A 26,624-nucleotide genomic window follows, 5' to 3' on the forward strand; every position below is an offset into this window, starting at 1 on the left:
ATTATAATAAATAAATTATTTACAGAAGTAAATTTTCAAAATTTCAAAAACTGATTATGGTTAAATAGTACAGCAAGTACCACCTCATAAGAAATTAGATTACAAACTATTTATATTAGTTCTATGAACTGACTAAAACACAACCTTTGAATTTATGATAACTATAAATGTTAAGAAAAAAATAATATTTTTTGGGGGGATAAAGTAGACTCATAAAGATTTAAATTAATTGAAGTTTCAAAAACCAAGTTTTGAGTGATCACCTTATTTCCTCTAACCTAGCAGTTGAGAAAGTGAAACAGTGTCTCATGAGGCGGTACAGTTATTAGCTGGAGGAGTGCCTATTGATCTCCTGCAGGAAGACTATTATCGACACAAAATAAAGAGGGAAGATCTGGTGGATTTACCGGAGAACCTCCAAGGGCGTATTGGTGAAAGCCCTAATAGATGGAAGAGGATCCTTCGAGAAGAAACCTTGCAAGAATGGAATCGACGGATGGTGGATTGCTTAAAAGGTGCCACCTTAAGGAAGTACTTTCCAACCGTTGATTCACGCCTAGAATCAACGTGGGTCCTACCCGACTACTGGATCTCACTGTTCCTCACGAGGCATGGGGGTTTCCGAGCTAAGCTCGCCGTACATGGCATAAACATTGATCAACTATGCCCAATTTGTCAGGTTCCTGAGACCGCCGAGCACGTCTTACTTGCCTGTACCGCCTATGAAGCACTGAGAGCCAAGATGATGAGGGAAACAGGACTCTATGTTCTGACTGAGAGCGATCTTCCTGAGCTGATGAAGAAAGAAAACTACCCGCACTACAAGACCTTCGTGTATGGGTGGAAGGAGGCTGTGGGCCCTACTCACTCATCTCGGGGTAGGAGAGAATAAGCTACACCAGAAAGGCCTCAGTAGAAGAGCAAGATTTATTTTGTAGCAATAGCAAGCTGTGTGCACAGCTATGTAAATGTTTGTTATATGCAGCAATGAGTTGTACCAACTGCTGTGAACACCCGTATTGCCTAATAGGCAGGGTAGGGTGATAAATAAATAATAAATAAAGTTGAGAAAGTGAAATAAAAAATATAAGAATTTTATGGTACATATGGTACAAACTCGAGATTATCAGTGAATACACAGGTATTTAATAAAACATAAACACCACGGAAATTCTTTTTACAATTATAGAGAAGATGAAATTTATAAATCTCAATAAAGAAAGTGATAATAAATTCTGAGCTTACCGTATTATTCCCATTCTTGTTGCCATTGGTTTCGAGACTAAACCACTGCCTGCTTGCATCGTAATTTAGAGCACAAATCTTTGAATCCGCCAAGGAACTTCCAAAACGTATCAGTTTAAAAATTCGTGAGTAAGTCTGAAATAGAAAAAAATATAATTAAACTATTTAATTGATCAGAAAAATCTATAACTAGCCTCAGAAAACACCTAAATAAGAAAGATAGTCCCTGAAAGCTACAAGAAAGATAGCCTAAGAAAGCCCCTGTTAATATAATGGACTACACATTGAATCTCAGGACTTCTGATTGAACTTCATCGAACACAATAAAATGGCACAATATTTTTTCATTAACTGCCAAATAATCATAAGGTGATATCACTACAGTAAACTCATGTTACTATGAATTAGTATATAATAAATTTGTTTTAGTGAACTGAAATTGAATCCCCTACAAAAATAAATTTATTTTCCTAAAGACCTTTGTAAAATGAAATAATTCTACTAATATGAAACAACTTTTCAACCCCAAATGGCCTTACCAAACTTAAAAGGCACAATATAATTAACAGCGTTAAACGCATAACATAAATTATCAAATCTAGAACTCAATTAATAGTTATTTATTCCCTTTCTTTTTATACAATTAACTTCCCCGATAATGGTTTCAACCTATAATCTATGAATTTTGGAAATTTAGTTCCCTCACCAATGCTATACACTGTCTCCTCTTTTTGTAATGTTTACTGATCATACATTTTCAGTTTAATACTATGTTAAAAAAGTTAAAGAAAGGTTCTATGCCAAAATTTAAATTATCTTATTTGTTTTGAAATATCAAGAAATTCTATATCCCCCTAGATACTAAATTAACCTTTAGCTTACAATAAGTTCCTGAAATTTGGTTAGTTTACTAGTACAAACAAGTCATATCAGAGATATAATACCAGATCAACAGGTGGGGCCATCTATTGGAACAAAGGCTCTATCTCCCAACTACTATTGGACTCCTACCTGATACTACTAATTCCTTGCCGGTACTAACATGCAGATTCTGCAGAGGAATTATCTTATAGTATAGTCCAATGGCCGGCCTCACATATTCACTCATGGTGTCATTTCCCTCCCCCCACTATATTTTGGATTTGCATATAGAAAAGCCAAATGCATACAGCTTTCCTTTGGTTCTAGAATAATAGAACCACTAAAATTTCTATCTCAGGCCCGGTAACAAAGACTAAAGCCACATATTTAAAAAGAGAATTTAGGAAAGAGAAGTTGAATGATTACTCAGTCACTATAACAATGAAGGTTCCAATTTGTCGATTCCCACTAACAAAGTTAATGAAGACAGAATAAATAACTGCCACAAACATTCTGACAATCAGTTCTGTATACTGCAATAAAATAATTTTATCTTAAAAAAAAGACATATGGTTCATATTAAATACCTCTTCCTCAGGTCTAAGCGCCCGTGTCCTTAAGCAATCCCAATTTAACTTATTATGGGCTACTTGCAGACAACTCAATCCTCTCACCGTAACATCTTCTGGTAGGGGGATAGAGCACAAGTCATCTTCGGTTAAAATGCCTAAAATAATAATGTAATTAGAATATTTTATAAAAAATTTATTTAGTTTTTAAAGACTCGCAATAAATCAAGTAAGCTATAAATACAAATTTCACGTATCACACAACTTTCAATTAGCACCCTACATACGTCCACAAGTTTTGTGTAGATTGGTGGCCTCTCGTTGATTTCGAAAAAAAAAAAAAAAAAAAAAAAAAAAAAAAAACTGATAATCGGGAAGGAGAAAATTTTGAACAAAATTTTTTTTATTTTTCAGATGCTATAAAATTTTGTATTTAAGGGTTTCTTAAAGTAAGAAAAACGAATATATAAATATTGTTTTTACAAGAACATAACAGTTAAATAAAAGGTAATGAAGCTGTAATCAAAAATGTTCTGGTGGTCTCAGCTTTTCCCGTACGAATCAGATATATCTATTCTTCTCCTTAAATTGTAAATAAAATTCTTTAATATTTTGAATTTATTCATTGTTTATAATCGCTAACAATGAGAACTATTTTTTTTTTTTTTTCAAATATGTTATAATGAATATAAAAAATCTTTAAAAATAGTTTACTTGATAATTTAAACATTTTTCATAATTTATTTAACAAAAAAACCAATTAATTACTAACATTTGTATTTTACCTTTTATTTACTCAGAAAGACAAATGATGGCTGAACCTTGATAATATTTTCAAAATTCGAGATTTTGGAAAGGGTCTATTGACGTATGATTTTTTTTTTTTTTTAACTAAAAAATGTTTTATCAAAAGGAAAAACCGTGCAACTCCCTTATAAGAGAAAATCTTTTAAAAAAACAAGATCTTAACCAATAGTTCGGCCAGTACATAACATAAACAATATAAATAATAAAATTGGAAATAACACATTTATTTTTAAAAAATCAAAATAAAAAACTTAATGGAAATTAAAGTAATTTAATGTGTTATATATCTATATAAATTATCATTACAATAATACAAAATACTTACAGTCATCAAAAAGATCTTTCAAAGCATCGATACTAGGCACTGCAGAAAGGTGATTTAAAAAATTAACAAGTCGAGAAAGAAGAGGGCCAGTTGTAGAACCACAAGACTTGAGAAAGCCATTGTTGCTCACCAACCAATCACAACAAACCTAGTATAGGAAAAAAACAAAATGGCCAAATTAGAAGAGATAGCAACTATTTCTGAGGTAAGTACTTATTGTTCTAAGATGCTTGACAATTATTAAATATCAAATATTACATTACCTTAATGGTCTGAAGAATATAGCCTTGATTACACAGTTTGTGAATGTGCTGAAAAGATTTGTTTTGAGAAACCAATGAGTGAGTCCAAGGTTGTGAGGAATCGGTTAAATCAGAAAATCCCTTGATTTTGCCACTATCGCTCAGTTCACTATGGTCATTGATTCCATTTACGTGAATTCCATTACCTGAGATTAAAGGATTAGTAAATATAAAAATTAAGAGTAAAAGAAAATACAATTATAAATAACAATAATATTGTGAATATATGCAACCTGTACTAAGTGTTAAAATTGAAAAAATAATTGATAATACCACACTTGAATTTAGCACGATCAGGAGATTGCTGAAACCTATGATAATTCCATTAACGATCTAAAACTTGCCAAGAAAGTTATTTTGAAGTTTTCATATCAAGTGTTTAATACTTAATCAAACCCTGGCCCAGGAGATTAGTAAGGAACAGTTCCTTATTCACCGATATCATTATCGCTGAAGGATTTACAGTGTTCCCTTAGCAATCTCATGTTTGTAATGGCGCAGTTCAATCTGGGCCGAGATGGGCTGATTTTTATTTCGTGGCAGTAACTCTCCCACTCAGGTTAAAATAGATTGGTTACCTCCAGGATAATCACTCCTATACCTCCTCCTCTCTCCCCCCCCCCCTTCCCATGGGAATTGTATGTATGATTTTCTATGGGAAACACCAACTGGGATTAGAAAATAGAAAAATGTTTGTTTATAAAATAGGAAAAGGTGGAATGAGATCAACTTTTCTAGTTTCATGAATTTTCAATAAAATCTTTTTAAAATTAAACTTTCAAAAAAGATAAAAGGTAAATATTTTGTTCAAAATATCTCTTCCTGTGACACCTCATGGTCTATCCAGAAATACTTCAACAACTTGTCTCTCTCAGTAGCCATCTCTGACTCCAAGGAATCAGCATGTCTTTTAAGAAAACAAATTAAGACTACAATGTAAATTGTTTGATATGAGATAAGAGACTCCCTCGTGTCAATTGGAATTTACTTTTTTAGATTACCATAAATCTACAGAGTAACACCCTATTTTAACGTCAAGTTTTCATTTTGTGGAACCGCCACAGAAATAAGAGTCGACCCCTCAGGCCGGATTCAAACCATTCTGAGGTTGTAAAGAACTACGCCACAACTCCCTCAGTTAACGATGGTCCTTCATTAAGTTTACTTGATTATTTCTACTTTTACCAGGAAAAGGGGTTACCACTTGGCTACGACTCAGACACTTCTGCCTAACCCACGGCTATCAGATTGCTTGAGTATCCAAACAAAAATGCCAGCATAGCCAAACAGTATTAACTAGAAAGTATACAGGAGAAATGATTAAATTCAAAGTTCCTCAATCTCTTTCTCAGGCACTAGGTAGCAGACAGAAAAACCTCTCCACAAAAATGAATGCCTTAAAACCAACACATTCAGCTTAATATAACTTTTCATCCATGTTTCAAATAATAGAAAGATGGTAATGGGTGACCATAACTATTAGTAGTTAAGCGTCCTGTAAATAAAAATAAATAAAATAAAATATAATAAAGGCTGAAATTACCATTTAGAATGGGCTCTTCATCAGATTCGTGACAGTCGAAAATGAGATCCTCTTCACTGATGTCAGAGTCCAAACTGTATACAGAGTCATTTTCATCTGAAAAATACAAGAAATATTAATAAGTGTTCTAATGCATCATTAGAATAAAATAAAATTGAATTTACCAACCTTCACTGAGATCTGAAACATGGGAATTATTAATCCTACGCTTCCTTCTTCGGCGAAGGGTTTTCTTTTTCCCGTTTCCTTTATCAACTGGTTCCAATCTGGGGGGTAGAACTGCTTCGAGTCGTTTCAAAACAGAATTAATGAGCTGAGACATTAAGGCGAGGCTTAGGGCCACTCCTCCCATGGTGTTTGAGGAACCTGAAGACAACATTACAAACATTGTCAAAAATGTGATAAATGATTTCAAGAAACCTTTAGAATGGAAATTCTTTAGTTTTTAATACCTTTGTTTTTCAACTGCTGAATACACATGAATGAAATGATCAACATTTTAAAAAGGATGTCATCGTTTAAAACAGTGGGTTCAGCTACAGGACTCTTGTTGTAGACTGTTATAAGATTCGATTCTATTTCAAGAATGCAATTTTCCAGGATGGTCAAGGCATCACCACACATCTGTGATATTATAAAAGTAAATAAATTACCAAAAATAAATTTCTACTAATTATGGTTATTACATAAATTAAATTATTTCAAGGACAAATTCAACCCCTTTATTTCTTATTAAATTCTTTATCACAATATAGTTTCATGTAACCTTGCTAATCTAGTTGACAAAACTGTAGACCAGAAACAGGTCGCTGAGTTACTGGTGTTTCACTAAACTCTTAGATGAATCTAAGTTACACAAATCTTATTAGTTGTACCGGATATTGGTATAACTGGTCTTAAATGCATCATTTGTTTTGTTTTAGTGACTTTAACCAAACTCATCAGCTGATAAATCTTCTTTGATCTTTATTTTATTCGATATCACTATTATTCATTAATTAATATATCACATCACCATAGCACAAAATAATATTAATTATAGGAGATAAGAGGTTATAGGGACAACAAAATTACTAACAATAATCACTGGATCTTTGAATAACCTCTCAAACGAATTGATATTTTAAAGTGACTGGTGTATGGGCTTACGGCTTAGAATAAAACTATGAAGTTATATCATGACTAACTATGAATTTTACTAAGTAAAAAAATATTATGAAATTGGTGAATGGACATCAATCTTCCTTATTTAAATATATTAGTTTATTACACAGACAACAACGTTTCGGGGTTATCCCCCATCTTCAGGTTGCTAGAAAACAAATTCACAAATTTAACATATGCTTACAACAATAATCCTATATCACATTATTCATTAAACCATTCACCTGATTAACTTTTTCATATAATATATAATTAACTCCTTATTTGTCACTTTATGCTAATATTAAACATATTATAGTCAATAATTGAAACTTTTTATAATAATCGACTATAACACATTTTTAAATCAAGGAGATTAATTAAGTTAATCAGGTAAATAGTTTATGAAAAGTTTAATGAATAATGTGATATATAGGATTAATGTTGTAAGCATATGTTAAATATGTGAATTTGTTTTCTAGCAACCTGAAGATGGGGTATAACCCCGAAAAGTTGTTGTCTGTGTAATAAACTAATATATTTAAATAAGGAAGATTGTTTTCATTCACCAATTTCATATTAGATCATTAATTAAAAAAAATATTTAATTTAGTAAAATTCAAAATAAACAAATATTTATTTATTCTAAAAATTTATCATATAATCCTTGTTTAATAGAATCCCAATGGCACACTATTCATTATTTACTTCATTCTATTCAGTCTTTACATAATAAAAAAAATTAAACTAACAAGAAAGTTATTAAACGAAGAAGAAAATTGACAAAATATAGGTTTATGAATAAAATAAACTTATAACAATGGCTGTTAGTTAAGGTGCTAAGTAAACAAAATGGTAAAAATGCTTTCATGTTTTTTTCTTTCATAGTTTAGATTAAAAAAATACATAATAATAAAAAAATAAACCTGAACCTCTACAAAACATGAGTCAGGGGTTCAGTACTCTGTAAGGAAGTACTATTTCTTAAACAACGGTTAAGGTAGGAAGTGATTTGATTATCATCACTCTTAACTGACAGGATTTTTTCCTCACCTATAGAGGATGGGTAAGCCTCAAGAAGTCTCCCAAACCCACAGGGTAGACTTATAGCTAATATAAAAGAATAGATAATTATCTGCCACAGCTGGATTCTAACCCGGGTTCAGGAGGAGTAAGTAAAGTAACACAATACCTAACTCACAGAGCAACCACTCTGGAGTCGCCTCTACATTGGTGAGAAAGTGCAAGTAGGCATTCGAGTCATTGGCGAACTCAAAGAAGCTTAAGTTAGTGTGGATTCCTGGACATAAGAGAATCACAGGTAATGAGAAACCTGGCCAGCTTGTTAGAAGTGGGTCCGAACAACCTTCAATGGGGCCAGGACCATTTCTAGGCATCTCTAAAAGAAGAAGAAAGAAGTCCTTGATTGTACATGGAAGATATGAGGCAAGGAGTGGAGGGAATGTACAGGGCTGAGACAGCCCAAGAAACTAATAACTAAACCCTCAGCTTCTGGAACTAAGGGGCTGCTAGGCCTAAACAGAAATGAACTCAGATAGACATCTTAAGATTTGCAGAGTAGTTCATGATGAAACTTGTCACTTATATAAGGACAGACCACAGAAACTGCTCTACATTATATAGCAGACTGTGATCAGTATGAATCACTAAGGTATAGTCTTCTAGGCTCTAACAGAATACAAGGAATTTCTTGTCCCTTTTAAATTTCATTATAAAATCAAAGAGGTTCAACAAAGAGGAATAATATAGTCATTATAAGAATTATTCCATTAGTCTTTCTAGGGGGTTGGCAAATAGACGATATGCCCACTTGCTGGATATAATCCCCAATATTAGCAGTATCAGTACCATGCTCCTAAGTATAACCTTAACCCTCAGGTTTCTATTAAACAAGTAACCATTATAATAAATTAAAATATGAAATAAACGAACCTGCTGAATCTGAGAATGCTGTTTATCAAAAAACATGCTATAAGAAATATGAATAAAAGTAACTAAAAGCTTCTTCACATTTGGTGTATTCTCTTTTCCACGGGTACGGTTCATTTGCTCCCATATAGCTGAGTTGTTTTCAAACAGGTGCTGAAGATTTCCCTCAGCACCATCAAACTTCTGAGCACAGCACAAACTGTAAAAAAAAACATTTATCATAGTAAAGGGCAACTATAACAAAATATACAAATATCCTCAGCAAAATAAGTCATGCTAAGAACTAAATCATTAATTCAATATTTATTATACTCTTTCAGAGACAAATTTCAACTCTAATTTACTTCCTCAATTATTTATTAAATGTTTTGAGCTTAAAGCAGCTCATCTTCAAAACCACAATAATACATAATTACAAATTTAGAAACTATCTTAATATATAAACTAGTTTTAAAATATATTTATATACAAAACACAGTATATTTTTCCGGCTCATTCTATATATAATACATTGTTATATTTTACAGTTTTTAAAAAAAAAATCACCCAATTTTTCTTTTGAACATTTTTACCTTTCCATCTTCCTATTAAATTATTTTTTCTCTTATCTTATATATACTGTCATTTCATTCAGTATAAAACTTGTTTTGTTTTTTTTAAATTTGTTTCTCAGACTTATGTAAGACAGATCTGAACTGAAATTCTATTAAATATTAAGTTGGGACTAGATGTCAATAGATGTTCACCTCCTTCTTCATTATGTCTTATAACATTATATCACTTACGTCACAATTTAAGTGATAGGTGTAGATATAAAATTAATTAAAAAAAAAAAAATTGTTCAGGAGGAATATAAAAAGGTTCACAATAAAAGGCTAGGGATGTGGGATCACTGGTCAGACTTTTTTTAGTGATACTAGGTGAAAAAATTACACAACTATCCAAGAGTTCTTGGCAAATGCTATCAAGGACCTGAACAATTTTTTTTTTTTTTTTTTTTACAAAATTTTAGAATTTGAGAAGAAGTTGGTTGGGGGTGTGGTCACCAAAGATACTTAAATAAACAAAACCTATTTATTTGTGCCAAAGTTTTGACCTGAATTTCAGGTGTTCCTGAGGGCTGAGAAAACAAAACGAGATAACAGCCTTAATGTAGAGAAAATTAAGTAATAGTAAACAAACTTGGAAATTTACATAGAATAAATTAAGTAGAGAGTAGTTGATTGATATTAATAGAAGTTAATATATAATATTTTAGATGTTATACAAAATAAATGACAGCTACTTTCTACTGTCTTTGCTTTGCATGTATTTAATGATTATTATATATCAATTGATTTATTTTTCGAGTAGAATGAGAACAAAAGAATGTTGATTCTATTAAATCAGTTTAAGTGTATACAAAATTACTATAAACTTATATAGCTTCCAATAAATCAGACCAAACAATGTTTTTAAAGGAAAAATTACAAAAACGGATATGGTTAAGAAATTCCAAAATGAGTAAGTTCAAAAGGTCATAGATAAATTTTTTAAAGGAAGCAGTTTTATGGGAAGGAATATACAAATTGGTAGGTTAAGATCTTGTATTCAACAAGTGGATGAATAAACACAGGGTGAAAAAGTGGGAAGGTGTTTTGGGGTTAAGGGATTGTCATGAGATATTGGGAAAGAACCGAATTTGCTCAGAACAATGAGAGATATAACAACAATTGGGAATATCAAAGATGAACCTTATGAAGCAGTTTATAAATCTTATCAGACTCATCTCGTGTTCAACAGATAGTCCTCCGCACACTAAACATCTCTATCTATCTATCTAGTCAAAGTGGGGGAGAATGAGGGAGGATACTAGAAGCTGAAGGTTACTACAAGGAAATGAATAACGGAATCAATACATAAACATAAATCAGTTACAACTGAGCTAGTATTAGGCCATAGCTCGAGCCACAGAACCTCTAGTACCATTTAGCTCCTATTGAACACTAAAATAAACCATTATTATGACTACATACATTATTTAACAACCACAACAGACAATTTAATTGAATTTATACATACCATCTCATATAATAGTAGGCAGCATCCAGACTATAGTTTTGAGTAGAAGCTAGAGTGCCTAACTGATTATGAGGTGTTCCACATTCAGGTCTCCAATTCAAAGCCTGAACAAAGAAAGAAATAAAAAAATAAAGTAAATAACACAAAATATTATATAATGAAGGTATTTAAATATTCTATACCTGAGAATAGTATCGCTGGGCAAAGCTGTGATCATAGAATGATTGAATTTCAGACAGATAGCGGCTGAGATCTCCGAGGTATATAAGACACCGATGTAGGGCATGATGGGCCCATTCGAGGCCACCGCTTTCGATTGGTTTGTTTCCCCATAAGTTTTTATCTAGGATATAACAAGGTATTTAATGAGTAGAAGTTTATAAAAATAAATTTATAACTACACAAAGGATTGATACTAAAAGCTCATTGATATGGTAACTAATTTCTGTAGTTGGGATTTAAGATAGAAGTACTTCGACAGAAATTACAGAGACAGTAAACCAAACCTAAACCTGGTGAGTTAGCTGAAAAATAAACATAATAGCTACAACCGAATCATCATCAACATTATAGTTAAACATGATCGATTTAATCAATTTTGACTAAAATCCGGATGATTTTATCAAATTCATCAGTCAATATTCTGCCAGTACTTCACAGTGTCAATCAAAGAAGATAAATATAATTTATATCCAAATATAATTTACTATGTAATTATTTTAATGTGTCCATCGAACCACAATAAATGATCAACGGACTGAGTGTATAACAATCATGAACAGAGCCTTCTTCTCTTAGTCAAGAGAGAGAAAAATCCCAAAAAATATCTAAAAACCTGAAGCTAAGGGTGTACAATCAAAATAACAGGTGCCCTACAAAGCAGAATCGAGAGATTTGAACAGAAAGTCCTCAGTACAATTACTGGAGCATGGGATCAGTGCTTTAACACATGGAGGAGAACTAACAGTGAATTGCTTGTAGAGATTGATCAGTCGATACCTCATGATATGAAGGCAAGGAGTTAAAGATGGACGGGACATATGGCTCAAAGCAATCCATCAGGATGCATCTACACAACAATGAATGCAAGTATAGTTGGCAAAGACCAACTGAGAGGCCAAAAATCAGATAGACAGAATCGACAAAGAATTGAAAAACACACTTAAAAAAAACAAAGAATATGTTCATTGGTCAAACAAATAGAATGTTTCAACATAAATACTTTGATGTTAATTTTTTCCAAACTTACAACATGAATATATTAATGCAGCAAACCCACCACAATTTGTTTTCCTGTTAAATTTTCATTAAAATTGATAAAATGCAACAGTTCATAATCAATAAAAATATATATTGCAGTTAACATGACATTAGTTTTACTCCTGGAACAAGTATTATCAACTATTAAACCAGATCTAATAATAATGATATAGCGATGATAGTGAACAGGCAACTATCATACAGTTTTCACTATGACAGTGGCTGCAACAATTGTGCCATGACTGTGAATTGTCACCACATAAACAGAGTTTATAACAAGCAAAGTTTCGTTTACTAAGTTATAAGCAAGTATGTTTTTAGTGATTACAATGTAACATCCATCAAGTGGATGTTAATTTAGTCCAAGAGCCATTATTTATGTTATTTTCACACAACTAATGTAAATAAATTCAAATATTTCCTTTAAAAATATTAGGATATTTGATATAAAATTTCCACAAGGAATCCATTCCCTTACGGACTCGCATGTTAATATAAAGGAGTAATTAAAACTGGAAAATAACCATTAATTTTTAATAACTACTGATAATAAATTATCAATAAATATAATTCTTAGATTTGTTTTATATGTTTTCCTCCATACTAATTTATATAAATTCATCTACTGAGGAGCTTTGTTACAACATGGTATTAAATGCATTTAAGATACCTTTTTTTAATCCACAATCAGTAACTATGAGGGGAAAGTCTACTATCCCACGAAGATCCAGCCTAAAATAAGATTGAATCTTCATCATCAAATGGTGATAATAGCCAATCCCCGACTGAAGGTGACACTGCATCAAACTGGTATCCTGTAGGTCCATTTTATTATTCTAAAAAAAATAAATACAAGTACATTATTATATTATAGGTGGTATATACATACATGTATATATTCTTAAAAATACATGAGTAGGGTACATTGTACAGAGAAATCTCTTTATGATGGACAGGAATTTGTACAATAGATTTCTCTGCAAAGAAGAGAAATTTAATTATTAATAAACTAATGTGTAAATTAATATATCGAAATCTGGACAAATTTGGATAGCTGGTCCAGAAATTCGGATTTTTAAAGCTCGATTCCGCAGAAACTGTCTAAGAACAGATCAACACATTTAATAAATATCAATTAATTCACGTACAGATGATTAATGATCATAATTTGTCAATAATAGCACTTCCAGTCGAACCATGAAACACGCATACATCTTGTCTTCATCTAGGTTTGTTAGGACTACAATAAGTTTACCCCATTATTCAAAATGCAATTTGAGTCTTCACGACTAATGCTTTTATCTCTCAACAACACATTGACGAGACTTTCGGCTGCAGCAAAACCAGTCTGAATGTGAAGTATTGGCATCTGGGATTCCTTCTCAGGCTATGGCGTCTGCTCATTTATTTCTCCAGATTCTATATATGAAGGTTTCCACTGGAAGATCACTGTCCCCTTGATGAATAGCCTATCAAGATGTAGTCTTCCCCCAAAACATCATTTGAATACGTCAATCTGTTGTTCCATTGGCTGAAAATGGCAGCCTGTAAGTCAATGAGAATAACTTTCTTGCAATATTTTCAGCTATTAGCATGTACAGAGCCATAAGTACAGCATGGATTTCCCCATCATAGCAATTGTTCTTCCGGAAATTGGGTGGGCAAAGTTTCCAATGGAATGGCCTTGAGCTCATTGGCAGGAGTATTTTGCTTGGAGGCTGTTCATGATACCTTGCGTTTTAGCTGGAGGTACGGCAAGGAATCAGATATTCAGCTCAGTTCAGGGTTCTGAAGGGAATGGACTAAGCAATACTCTTCCCTCAAGGATTTAACTGTCGATAGAAACATGGTTTGTAACAGCAGCAGGTTTATATTTTAGCCAGGACTTGACATTGCACCAACCACTGGATGCATTCACTAAAGGCTAATGCAGTTAATTTTTGTCAATAGTTCTGAGGTTCAATTCCCCCTGAAGCTCTTCACTGCTGCAATAGGTCCAACTTAGCACCACCTTTGATAATTCTCAGCAAGTTCTGAGTGAAATAGAGCTTTTTAGCAGTAGAATCAGAAGCAGTCACCAACAGCTCACCTCAGTACTCCATTGCAAGTCCCAGGTAGGTCTTATAGGTTAATGACAGTAAGTCCTGGGTTGCTCCAGCCAGTCTCTTCAGCAGGTCCAACCTCTTAATCCCTTTTGATGTGTTGTTCTCAGACAACAAATACTATCTGATTGTTTAATTTAAAGGCAAGAACATAAAACAGCAAAAAAAATGGTGGAGAGAGAAAACACCGAACATAACAATTTACTAAACTGGATGATACATAACATATCTGACATATAACATTTTATATTTAAAATTATATAGTAGGAATTAAGTAAATAACTAGGGCCTTGTTACCTTATTCAACCGCTTCGAAGTTGCAAAAACCTCATAATAGCCTTTTCTCCAAAGCAGATCTTCAGCTTTTTTACCATATCCAACAGGATCAATAAACATGAGTTTCTCACAATAATCTTTAAGTTTTATCTGTAAAAAAATAAAATGAAATTTTTAATCTTCATAAATATTTTTGATCCATCAAAATTTTAAAAAATGGGATGTAGATTAAAAAATCTGTTTGGTTAGTCAAGAAGTAATAACTTTTTGTTTAACAAATGTTCTTATACCGCTATAGCATTGCAAAAATAAAGAAAATATTTAAGGAATCAGGCAAATAACAGAGAATAAGAACTTGGTATATATGATGATAATAATAAAAAATAATTGATTAAAGTTTTAGCGGAAAAAATGGACCAATGCAACCGATGAAGGGTCATGTTTCCAGGACTTGGCCAAAAATACTGTTTGTAGAATGATTGTAATAGACGAATTGTATAAGTTATGGATAGCTTGGGCTGATTAAAGCTCAGGGAGTTGAGGCGCAGGTATTTGCAACCTGAGAACTGAGGAGGTGCTGGTTCGAATCCGGCCTGGATTGTTGACTTTTGTTTCTTTGGCAGTCCCATGAAATGAAACTTGACCCCCACCATAGTGTTAGAATAGGGTGGTACCCTGTTGATAACCCCTCCCCTAAGTCAGAAATGACTGGTGTCGGGTCATACAAAAAAATTATGGATAGCTTAATGTTGTATACCATGGTTCTCTGGAATAATCTTTATTTATTCTGGGATTGATCCCTTTAGAATAACATACAAGTGTCAGAATTAGGCTTTTGAGCCTTAGAGTGAAATACAAAATAAGAATGAAATTATAAAACATAATAAAATAATGAATTTGAAAAGATTAAAATGAACAGCAATAATTAACAAAATATATAAAATAAGAATAGAATAAAGAAAGTAAGACAATATGTCATATCATAACACATAAATTGACAAACACTTCTGATAATAAATAATAGAAAACCAAAATGTTAAAAATCAAATGTAATTAAACTAAAAATAATAAATGGAAAGGTACAATTTCTGCTAATATACATATTTTCAAGAATAAACTAAATTCTGTAACATTAAGAACAGAAAATATATAAACTTTATTTGAAACATTCAATTGTTACTCTTCAGGAATTGGGTGGACAGAAGGTGGTCAAAGATACGGGATTTGAAGGTTGGAAGGGTATTAGAACTACGAATGAAGGAGGGAATAGAATTCCATGGGGATGAGGAACAGATGAGAAAAGATCTACCATAGGCTGTGGTTCGATGGGGAGTTACATATAAGTCTGAAGGCCGTGAGCAGGTATTGCGGGACTGCACTGAGGATTTAAATTGAAGGATATGAGAGATGTACGATTGACAGCGGGATTGGATAACTTGGTAGAGAAAGGAAGCAAGAAAATATTTACGACGGAAGGAGGGGTAAAGCGACTCCAATTCTTCATAAAATCGGGTGACAGAGGCGTCCCTGGGGACCCCACAGATGAATCATACAAAGCAATTAATTAACCGTTTTACTTTTGCTTCGAGATTCCCAGAGACACCCCCGTAAACCACCCAGCAATAATCAAAGTGGGGAAATATTAAGGAAGTAACCAGGAACCTACGGGTTTCAAAAGGAAGTAGGTGATGAAGATAATTTAAACATTTTAGGGTGGAGAAGATACAACGGGAAATATCGGAGACATGGTTTTTCCATGAGAGAGTTTGGTCTATAGTGACACCAAAGTTTTTAATGTATGGATGGAATTGTTTAGGAATATAGCAAAATTAGACAATATCTAGCAATATGCTGATAAATAACTAATAAAAAGCTGATCCCACTAAAAGTGCAATACAGTCTGTTACCATGAGGAATGATTCTGAAACTGAAATTAGGCAATAACTAGCTGCTTCTTAGGGATTAGAGGAATAAAATACAGGAGTATTAAAATTCATGAAACAAAAAGGAATAAACAGTATGTGGTGAAAGGTGGCCATTTCAAAAGAGGAGAACAGATCTATTCTACCCTCTAACAAACTTTGGAAAACTCAAATGAGCATTTCTTTAATTTCTAACCAGCTATGAAATATTAAGAGGAATGTTTCTTTAGAAAAAAAAATTATCACTGCCTTAGAACTACACAGCTTTTAAGAACAGAAAGAGTGCAGTCAAACCTTTTAAATATTAACCATCAAGGAAACTGAAATTTAGGCCACTAGGAATAATGTATGGCACACCTACAAACAATTGAACAACACAAATTTCCTCATACGGATAACTTGTAGACCAATATTATTCAATCACAAATTTAATGACATTTTGTTATGGAATGCCATTTGTAAAGCTTCCAAGCTAAATCTAAAAACTAGTTTTTAAATCTTCATTGTTATCTAAAGATTTTTCAATGAATTACAAATTTATAATTGGACTTAACTGTTGAAGATTTGGAAATATATTCAAATCATGTACAGAAAATAAGGTTTGATTTTAAATTATGCTTTGGAGATATTGAAAATATGGATATATCATAATAGACTCAATTAATATTACATATTTTTTTTCTTTGCCAAAAAATATTTCTACATATTTATCCATTGCTGATGGAACAGCTTCCATGAAGTCCATAAATATATATTATAATAACCATCAAGCAAGTTCGAGCCTCCTCTTATTCATAATTCGAAATTCCGAAATAAACTGATTATGCTAATAGAATAACTTATTGTGACTCAAAATTCCAAAACATAATGATCATACTAATAGAATAACTTATTGTGACTCAAAATTCCAAAACATAATGATCATACTAACAGAACAACTTATTATAAATCACTAAAAAATTTCATTAAAAAGAATACAGAAGAACTCATTGTAAATCAACAAAAGAATCCATTCATTAAAATAACACAATCTGATGTTATTAATGACTATTTTAACTGGTGATTTGATCAAATAATTTGAAACATTTGCGGAGCCCAAAAAAATTTACATAATTTATAGTTAGGGGCCTTTCTCGCTCTTTGTGGAACACCTTTCATAAATAGGTAGTTCAGTATGTTTATTTTTGGTTTCTCTTAATGGATAAAAAACTTAGTTACCACTTCATTTTAATTATAATTGTTTCATTATTTGATGGCTATCATCTAATGAGGACAAGTTACTATTTTTTACATTAAAATTTTGCAATTAATCCAATACAATTAGTGTTGTATCAAATTTAACAAATACAATGTTTTAATGGTTCTTTAACCTTGATAGAGATTATGAGTTTTATTATGATAAAAAATTTGCTTTATTAATTCTGTCGGTTATAATAAAGCACAAACAACAATAATTCATTTGATAGTTTCACTAAGGACTAGAATATGCTTTTAGTTTACTCCAATCACATAAAAATATAATAATTTCCAAAAAATAAGGATGATTAAAATATTTTGTAACACTGTGTTTTTAGGACCAGTATCACTCTGCATGTATATGGCAACAAGTGATGTAATAGGAGAGAGATAAGGAGATTAACCTCACAAATGTAAACAACACTACAATGAGAGTAACCTATTTTAAATGTTGCATCTATAGAGATAAAAAAATATATGCTTTAAATGACATTATACGACACATCATAGAAACTGAAGTTTAAAGCTTATATACACAACATAGTGTAAAAGTTAGTTCAAATAATACATGACCTAAAATGATTCAATGTAAACAAAGTTATTTCAGGTCCTTCTCCTATTTAAAATTATATGCAGGGTTGGAAATTTGTCTTTGATCTTGGAACTGAAAATATGGCACAAATAAATAAATTGGAATTAAAATCAAAACATTTTATTAACTCTTCTTGGCAACCAGTATAAAAACTAAATTTTTTTTTCGTACTATTTTTGTTTTTATTTTCGTTGTAATAAACAATATTTAATACAGCTAACTAATACGTTTTTAAAACCTGTCCTTTGAACAGAAATGTAAGGATTCACTTTAAAAATAAGCAGTTTGATAAAAATTTGTAAAATCTTCTATATAAGGGTTCTTCTAAAAATTACGGCAGGAAGGATATGAGATAACATTATTATTATTTCTTTTTTAATTGAGTAATGTGGATTTCAGTGATTTGGTAATGGTTCAAAAGCTTTTCAATTAACAATGAAAATGTTATTTGGGGGCAAGAGTTTTTATAAATTATTACTTTCAGAATTGTTCAGTACAGATATTAATAATTAGGTTATGAAGAAACTAATTCTAAAGTTACAGTTATGAAACTAAACAAAACACAATGTATGTCATTCATTCAATATAAAAAATACTAATAGGGCATTATGGGAGCAAAGTTTAAAAACAAAAGAGAAATTAAGACATGGGAAATTAGAAAAAATTAAAATAACACACACAAGAAATATATAGAGGGCACAAAAATGATATCAAATCTTATCAATACATCAATTCAACATATTAATTATTCATGAACTATTGTTATTACTCAAGTAACAATAGTAGGTTATAAATAATAAGATTATTCTCACAAAATTAGTTTAATTTTCAAAAATAATATTACAATACAGAATTGTAAAATATCAAGCCCCTGTAAAATCAATTATGTTCACAAGCAGGGACAAAATAATTGTGGGCTATAAATATGAATTATATGTGTCAACTTTTCTAGGCCAGGAAACATTTTCACAAAAAGTGACAAAAAGATTGATTAAATTTCAAATTTAAAGTTAAAGAAATTGGCAATTCAGATATCAGTAAATTAATTTTTGTAATCTACTAATATAGAATGCTTAAATAATTGTATGATAAGAACTATACAAATCCATTAAGTAAGATTTATTATACAAGCATAAACAATCTAAAAACCTCAATACAGTGAAATTTACAAGCCCTACTGAAGGAAATAATAAGATTTCACAACTTTAAGCACAAGTTTTTAAATCTGATACTAAAGAACATGCTAATACTTGTCATGACCAAAAAACATGATTCACATCAGATAATAATATGAAAGAAAACAGAAATCAAGAATCCACATTAATTTCTATATTGTTATCGAACTCACCCTCTGTAATTCAATGTTTTCAGAGAACAGATCACGAACATTTATAATTCGGGCTCTCTGATCATCTAAGTGGCGAATAACATCCGCTATTGCTCTAAAACAAAAATTGCACTGATTACTTAAACCTATACATCAGACATCACAATACATCAGTCTTAAATACAATAAAAAATTATAAAAACACTCCAGGTTGAAGGAGTCATTCATGAACTTAATAATCACAGAAAAAGTACTCTTCTAGAATAAAATTTATTTTAAAAGATTAATTACACTGGTATTGATTGATATGTCAGTCAAATGTTTAATGTAAAAATTATGACTAGAATAGTGTTTTATGATAATAAACACAACTTACCTGTAGAGCCTTATAGTTAATTCAACAGACTCGCTTCGGGAATCTGATATGGAGTTCTGCGATTTCTTCATGCTGTCACGTCATTTTAACCAACATTTTTATATTCGATGAACATCAGTCATCGAAATCTTTAGAAAAATAAACCATAATTCGACACTTCTTAGCCGCCATCTTTGCTGTGAACATCCTTCAAAGGCAATGCTAACATAATTTCAAGGGCATTTAAAATTTCTTGTTAAGTTACAATGACAAAGTTGGTGCAAAAATTTTATTATCCATTTTTCCACTAAAAAAATTTGTCATACCTTTAACATAAACATTGTTTCTACCACTTACAGTTTAACGGCTTCAAAAACAAACATCTGATGAAATAAAACAGCTGATGTATTGGCACCAGGTTTGAATGGGTTTTGATAAAGAATGATAACGTAATCTTTTATTTTTATTTTATTTTAGAAGTTAGTCTGCCTTCGCCGTTTGAAGGTGGTAGCTCATTTAGGTTTTAAAATTTTCTTTCCGCGATCACTTGAACTGTTAGATTTGTGTTCATAGTTTTTACACTAAATAAACAATATTTTTAGTTACCTTTATAAAACATCTAGTTTTTAATAGTTTCTTCCAAAGTAAACATCAAATTATGCATATTTTAACTTCTAGTGCTGGTAGAAGGCTGTCTGTTTTGAATAACATTCTGAAAAAAAGAAATTTTCTTGGAAATGACACTGAGAAGATTTCTCTATTTTACTGTAGTTCACATTGTGTCGAAAAACCCAAATCAAAACTTGACAAAGATGGTAAGTAGAAGATATAATCTTAGGAACTTACTTGATTTGCTAAACATTATAAATTCCAAGAGGCCCATCAATTACAACTATAAGCTTATTAAAGTATCTATATAAAAAATATCATTGTTGTACTAATGACTTGCAGAATGTTACAATGTTTTAGATATGATTATTTTTTGGCTGATATTTTCAGTAACATTTATTATAATATTGGCTGTATTTAAAAAGAAACACTAATTAAAACATGTGTTTTCCATTTCATTCAGCTTTGTGAGAAATTGATATTAAACCTAATGCAATGTTTTCCATTAGTGTTAAGTTGAGAATTTATTTCATAGAACTTTCTAATTTTCTGTGAAATTCTATTACTTTATTAAGCTTATAAAATGTTTTTGTCTATAAATTGGAGTTATATTTCTTAACAGTTAATACACGGCCTTAAATGGCAATATTATCCCATAATGAATTTTTTATAGTACTTAAAATGTGAATATATACATCTTACATAATAAATAAATAGATATGTAGTGTTAATTAATTAAAAAATATATTAATTTTTATTTACTTTGGGTTATATGTACATACTTAATCGATCACAAATAAATTAGAAATACCATAACTTTTTCAACAAGTCATACTACATATAAATTTTGTGAGTTGTTGCATTCACTATTATTAATTAGTGTTACATCTGACAAAAAAAAATTTATTTTATGTTCGACATATTGTACAGATTGTATTGTAGACTGTGGTTAATTTATGACAACCCTACTAGCTCTAGGGGTGTATATATAGAGGCCAAAGTAGATAAAGAAATCCCCATTCATGCTAATATGTTTAAAACATGTCCATTTCGAAATAAAACCAAAACATTTTTATTCTCAGATGTGTAGCAACTCAAAGCAGTGATATATGGATATACACTACTATGTTAATAGTCTCATATTTGTTGATTAAACTTTTTCATTAATCTGATAAGGTTCTGAAATTTAAGGGAAGAATAATTTAAACTGATCTTATAGGGAGGGGTGGGGGGAATGAAATAAGGGTGTTATGCTGTTCAAGTATATTACCTTTAAACAGACCTTATGATAATTATTATGTACTATATGTATAAATAATTGACCGTATAATTTCAAAGTTCAGGGTTGCAGTCAAAAAAGAACAAAACTAGTTAACAACTATTTATTTTCTGAAGTTTCACCCCACTTTGTTGAGCTTCATCAGGGCTGTTCAAGCGATAGCTTTAGAGACTTTTCAACATTCCCTAAAGCTATTAACTTGAACAGCCTTGATGAAGCTCTAGAAAGTGGGGTGAAATATTGGAAATAAATAGTTAACTTTTTTTTTTTTTTTTTTACCGTAACTCTGATCATCTTCTTCATATTATTACGCATTCTTAATAAAGAAACTTTATAAAAACAATTTTGCATAATTTCAACCAAAATTCCTTATATTGGATTGAGTCTTCAGTTGTCCAGAATATTTGATTACAGAACAACTTTTCAGTCCTGTATTAATGACATTATTAAGATTGTACTGTATATATTGTATTATAGTATAAAAAATAACATTTCTTTTGTATTCTAACTTGGGTATGAAGAATGAGTTACCAACCTATTCTAGCTTGAGTAGGATGGTAAGGATTTTCTAACTTGTTACATGTAGAGAGGATCTGCAAAACTCAGATTTTCCATTTTTTGGAGAAAATAAGTTATTGACATTGATATGTACCTACTTCAAGATATTTATACCATCCAAATTCTCAGTATCTTATTGAAATCTGTTACTGAAAATCACATTTTGAGACAAAAGTAGCTTTGTTTAATTGAAATTAGAGGTTTTTCATGTTTTCTGAAGTGGAGGATAACATTTATTTTTAGAACCTAGATATATGTCCAATAATTCATATAAATCACTGCTTTAGAAGTGGCACACGCTAGGGTTGTCACAACGTAACTTCAGTGTACAGTACATCCTGTGGAATACATCAAACACAAAATAAAATAACAATTTTTTTTTTTTGTCAGATGTACCATTATTGAAGCGATGTAACAAAATTATTTCACACATATATAACTTCTCAGTCTTACTTCCACTTACTTTCTTAAGTTTCTATTAACATTAAAATTATTAAAAAATCATTTTAAAAAAATTAGTCTCTAATTCATTTCTAGGGGAAACTTCTGTTACCATTGGAGATGTAAAGAAAGTACTCGTCCCACCAAAAAATCCACATTTCGTACCTTTAAATTACTGTAAGTACCAGTTTATAATGCAATTTATTTTTTATTATTATATTATAAAAGAACAAGTGATTTTTACTTACTTTATTTTCAGTACCCAAAGATCTGGACCAAGATACTCTACATCATTTGCGATGGATGTTACAAAAGGACAAATTACGTCAAGATATTTTTCTTGTCGGGCGCCCAGGGCCGCTGAAGAGGAGGCTTGCTATGCAATTTTTAGAAGTCACAGGACGTGAATTGGAATTTGTTTCATTATCAAGAGATACTACTGAAGCTGATCTTAAACAGAGGAGAGAAATTCTTGCTGCTACTGCAAAATATATTGACCAGGTTAGAATTAAATCATTAATTTTTCATTTAAAAAAAATTAAGTTAAGGAGACCTGAGTAGGTTTGTTACACTTTTCACTTTCTTTACTTTTTTATATCAACTAACCATTTTATTTTTATATTCCTTCATAGTCAAAGAACAGCCTTCCTGCTCAGGTCCTTTCTTACTTTGGCGATCTACTTTATATTCTTAACAATTTCTGTGTACTCTAAGATCTAAAATATGTGTATACTTCTATTTATTTATTTAAACTATTTTCAGAGTGCAGTAAGAGCTGCTGTAGAAGGCAGAGTTCTCATTTTAGAAGGTATTGAAAAAGCTGAGAGGAATGTTCTGCCAGTTCTCAATAATTTACTCGAAAACAGGGAAATGAACCTTGAAGATGGAAGGCTGTTGATTCCTGCTGAAAGATACGATAAACTACTTCAGGTAATTACATTCAAATATAAGATATATTTTAAATTTTATACATTTTAATTAAATACATCAAAATTTACACACTGTGAAGTAAGAACTTAAAACTTTAAAATCAGCTATTAGGAAACAACTCAAGTTCTCATTTTAAAATAAATACCATTTTTTTAAAGTGAAATTTCCTAATGCTAATCTAATTCACCAAGACAACAATTTAAATATATTATATATATATAAATAATTGACCGTATAATTTCAAATATGAAGAAGATGGTCAGGGTTGTGGTCAAAAAGAACAAAAATATTTAAAAACTATTTATTTTCCGACGTATTGCTCCACTTTGCAGGGCTTCATCAGGGCTGTTGAAGTTGATAGCTTGGGGGGCTTTAAATGTTTTTCATTCTTTGGTATTTAAAATGTTGTCTGTATATCAACTTTATAGATCAAGTTCTAATTTTATACCAACATTGTCAATTGGGAAATTATTATTCTTTTAACATTGTTAATTAAAAAATTATTTGTGTGGAAAAACAAATAATTTATCCACTCTTCTGTTGGTTCTTTTTACCTTTAGTTGGGACTCAGGCCTAAAATATTAGATATGTTTGGTGGAATCGAGTTTGATGCTGTTATCATGTGCACATTATTATAGAAAAGAAAATTATTGAAAGGACAAATAAAATATGAGTAATGCTGCTTTGTATTTTGGTATTTTCAAATAATTATCTGTAAAAATTTGTTCTTAGGCAAATCTCAGGTGAATTGATATGAACCATCTTCCTCTCTTTCTCCCCCACCTCTAAAAAAAATAAATAATAAAATTTTAAAAAATATGACAACTAAGAGTAGCTGGACTCTAATTTTGATGCAGACCATTACTAAAAGACAACACTTTCTTCAAAGATCATATCATCTTCTTTGTAAGTTCCTATATCAATTTTAAATAGTAAATTACTGTAATTCAATCTGATGTGATTGTATGCCACTTCCTCTTTGCTACACTAATATTATTTTATATTAAAACTCATTGTTGCTTTTAATCCAATTGACCCCAGAAAGGTAGTAGTACTGAGAAGAAAGATTAAGAAGGTTTAACTAGAATTTTTTCGCTAAAACATAGTTAACTCATTTTCCTTTATATTTAATTTATTTATGCACACAAACTTAAGGCTTTAAAAATAGTACAAATCAAATATTGGATTTAAGTTTTATCGCAGAAAATTTTAAATGTCTTCAATATTTGATTCAAGAAAAATGTTCCTATAACATATATATATATATATATATTAAATACTCATCGAAGACAATAATAAAAAAAAAAAAATGAGCAAAAAAGCAGTTACAAAAAAGTAGTAAAATGAATTAAATAAACTTTGTATTTCAAATATAATATGTAGATTAAGGAACTTCATTTACAAATAATTAAAACACTATATAGAATAAATTTTATACAATTAAAATTATTATTTCGTATTACTATTCATTATTTCATAAATTTTGCCATACCGTAATAATTTGGTCAAGTGCTAAGGTTATTAACCATCTGCTCTATTAGTTCCTTGGCCTCCGATAGCTGGTCTGAAGTGCTATGAAGTCCATGTTAAACCACAACAATTGTTTTATGATCATACTACTTGATCGAATTATAAAATTATGGTATTTGTTCAATACAGAATTTTATGTTCCTTACTTTTTTTAATATAATGCTTTCCCTTTATGTTCCCTGAATACATCATAAAAAGTTCTCATGGATAATGAATAATGACTCTAAATGAAAAATCAGATTCTATTATACATCACAGCAGCTTATTTCAGGCGATCCTAAAACTCTTAATAATTAACTAATTAATTTAATAAAGTAACGAATAAGGCCTTATTGTTTTTTTTTTTCATTGTTCGCCTATAACTCCTTAACTGTGGATCCTTGCAAAAAAAAAAAGTTACTATAGTAAAATATAATAAATGGCATTAAATTCTGCATCGAATAGGTACTATTACATTATACTTAGGTTAAGTGATAAGAGAATGAAATCCATAAGCAACTTGAGCAGGTGGATTACAACCATACCACTTGACCAAATTCTAAAGATATAGTATAGTCCATCTATGATGAGTTAGCCTGTAGGAGAAGGGAACTCCCACACCCCACACCCTAGCTCCTTCTCCCCTCCCCATCATGACAAACCCCTCCTCTCCTACTGGGAACAAAAGGTTTGTTCCAAGATGAAGTCCTGAACTTGGTAATGCCAAATTGTAACCAAGTTCCAGACTGATGATAAACAGAAGGTTATTTATTTCTTTAGGATATCCTTTATCTTTGACTGGAACTGTTTCTTATATATTCTTGTTTTACTTTATTAGTAAATATATTGAAAACTCTGTTCTGACTTGCTATTTTTGAACGTAGTATCATTCAAAAAGGCCTTCTTTTTCTTAAGATTTGATAATCATTTTGTTACAAAAAACAAAAAAAACTTGTTAAGTTTATTACCTTTTTTGTTAAATGTCCCTCAAAGAAGGTAGTTTCTTATTATTTATATGAAAATTAAACAACAGTCTGCGAGTGGTTTCTTTATCAAAGCTGCCAATGTTAACTTTTGTTTAATTTCCGGGTCGTTTCTTGGATGGAGTTCTAGCAGGTTTATAACCCCTCTCTGTATGTTTCTTAAGGGGCCTCTACATGTTGGCCGAGCCATGGCGAACTCAGACATACGCGAGCATGTGGATGGGTGGCTTGGCTTGGTTGGCCTAGGCTCGTTGCGGATCCGTCGAGAGTCGTTTTTTGGACACAGATCAAAGGGGTTCGTGAGAGCGCTCGTGTAGCATCTACACCATTGTTCTTAGTCTAGTTACAACTGAGAGATGTTAAGAGGTTAAAGGTGTTTGTTGGTACTTTTTATAATAAGTTTTATATTTAATCTTATTTATTTATATTTAATTTCCTT

General features: G+C 31.0%; 2 protein-coding genes across 2 annotated transcripts in view; one reads left to right on the plus strand and one right to left on the minus strand.

Moving 5' to 3' along the window:
- The window catches only part of Smg5 (Smg5 nonsense mediated mRNA decay factor), a 48,962-nt gene extending 28,206 nt beyond the window's left edge, over positions 1-20,756 (minus strand). The window contains exons 1-16 of the mRNA XM_014428178.3: positions 20,723-20,756; positions 20,483-20,588; positions 19,898-20,084; positions 19,543-19,636; positions 14,466-14,594; positions 12,737-12,902; positions 10,989-11,149; positions 10,807-10,910; positions 8,749-8,944; positions 6,105-6,276; positions 5,821-6,018; positions 5,653-5,748; positions 4,071-4,255; positions 3,808-3,955; positions 2,694-2,833; positions 1,246-1,380 (exon numbers count right to left, since the gene is read on the minus strand). Of these exons, the coding sequence (XP_014283664.1) occupies positions 1,246-1,380; positions 2,694-2,833; positions 3,808-3,955; positions 4,071-4,255; positions 5,653-5,748; positions 5,821-6,018; positions 6,105-6,276; positions 8,749-8,944; positions 10,807-10,910; positions 10,989-11,149; positions 12,737-12,902; positions 14,466-14,594; positions 19,543-19,636; positions 19,898-19,968 (1,995 nt within the window). The 5' untranslated portion in view covers positions 19,969-20,084; positions 20,483-20,588; positions 20,723-20,756. The remainder of the gene's footprint in view (positions 1-1,245; positions 1,381-2,693; positions 2,834-3,807; positions 3,956-4,070; positions 4,256-5,652; positions 5,749-5,820; positions 6,019-6,104; positions 6,277-8,748; positions 8,945-10,806; positions 10,911-10,988; positions 11,150-12,736; positions 12,903-14,465; positions 14,595-19,542; positions 19,637-19,897; positions 20,085-20,482; positions 20,589-20,722) is intronic.
- The window catches only part of c12.2 (von Willebrand factor A domain-containing protein c12.2), a 60,982-nt gene continuing 54,892 nt past the window's right edge, over positions 20,535-26,624 (plus strand). Inside the window, exons 1-4 of the mRNA XM_014428177.3 lie at positions 20,535-20,691; positions 22,860-22,940; positions 23,023-23,264; positions 23,526-23,693. Coding sequence (XP_014283663.1) covers positions 20,535-20,691; positions 22,860-22,940; positions 23,023-23,264; positions 23,526-23,693 — 648 coding nt within the window. The remainder of the gene's footprint in view (positions 20,692-22,859; positions 22,941-23,022; positions 23,265-23,525; positions 23,694-26,624) is intronic.

The sequence above is a fragment of the Halyomorpha halys genome, unplaced genomic scaffold, assembly GCF_000696795.3.
Source record: "Halyomorpha halys isolate HHAL.00 unplaced genomic scaffold, Hhal_1.1 Scaffold698.1, whole genome shotgun sequence".
NCBI classification, from domain to species: Eukaryota; Metazoa; Arthropoda; class Insecta; order Hemiptera; family Pentatomidae; genus Halyomorpha; species Halyomorpha halys.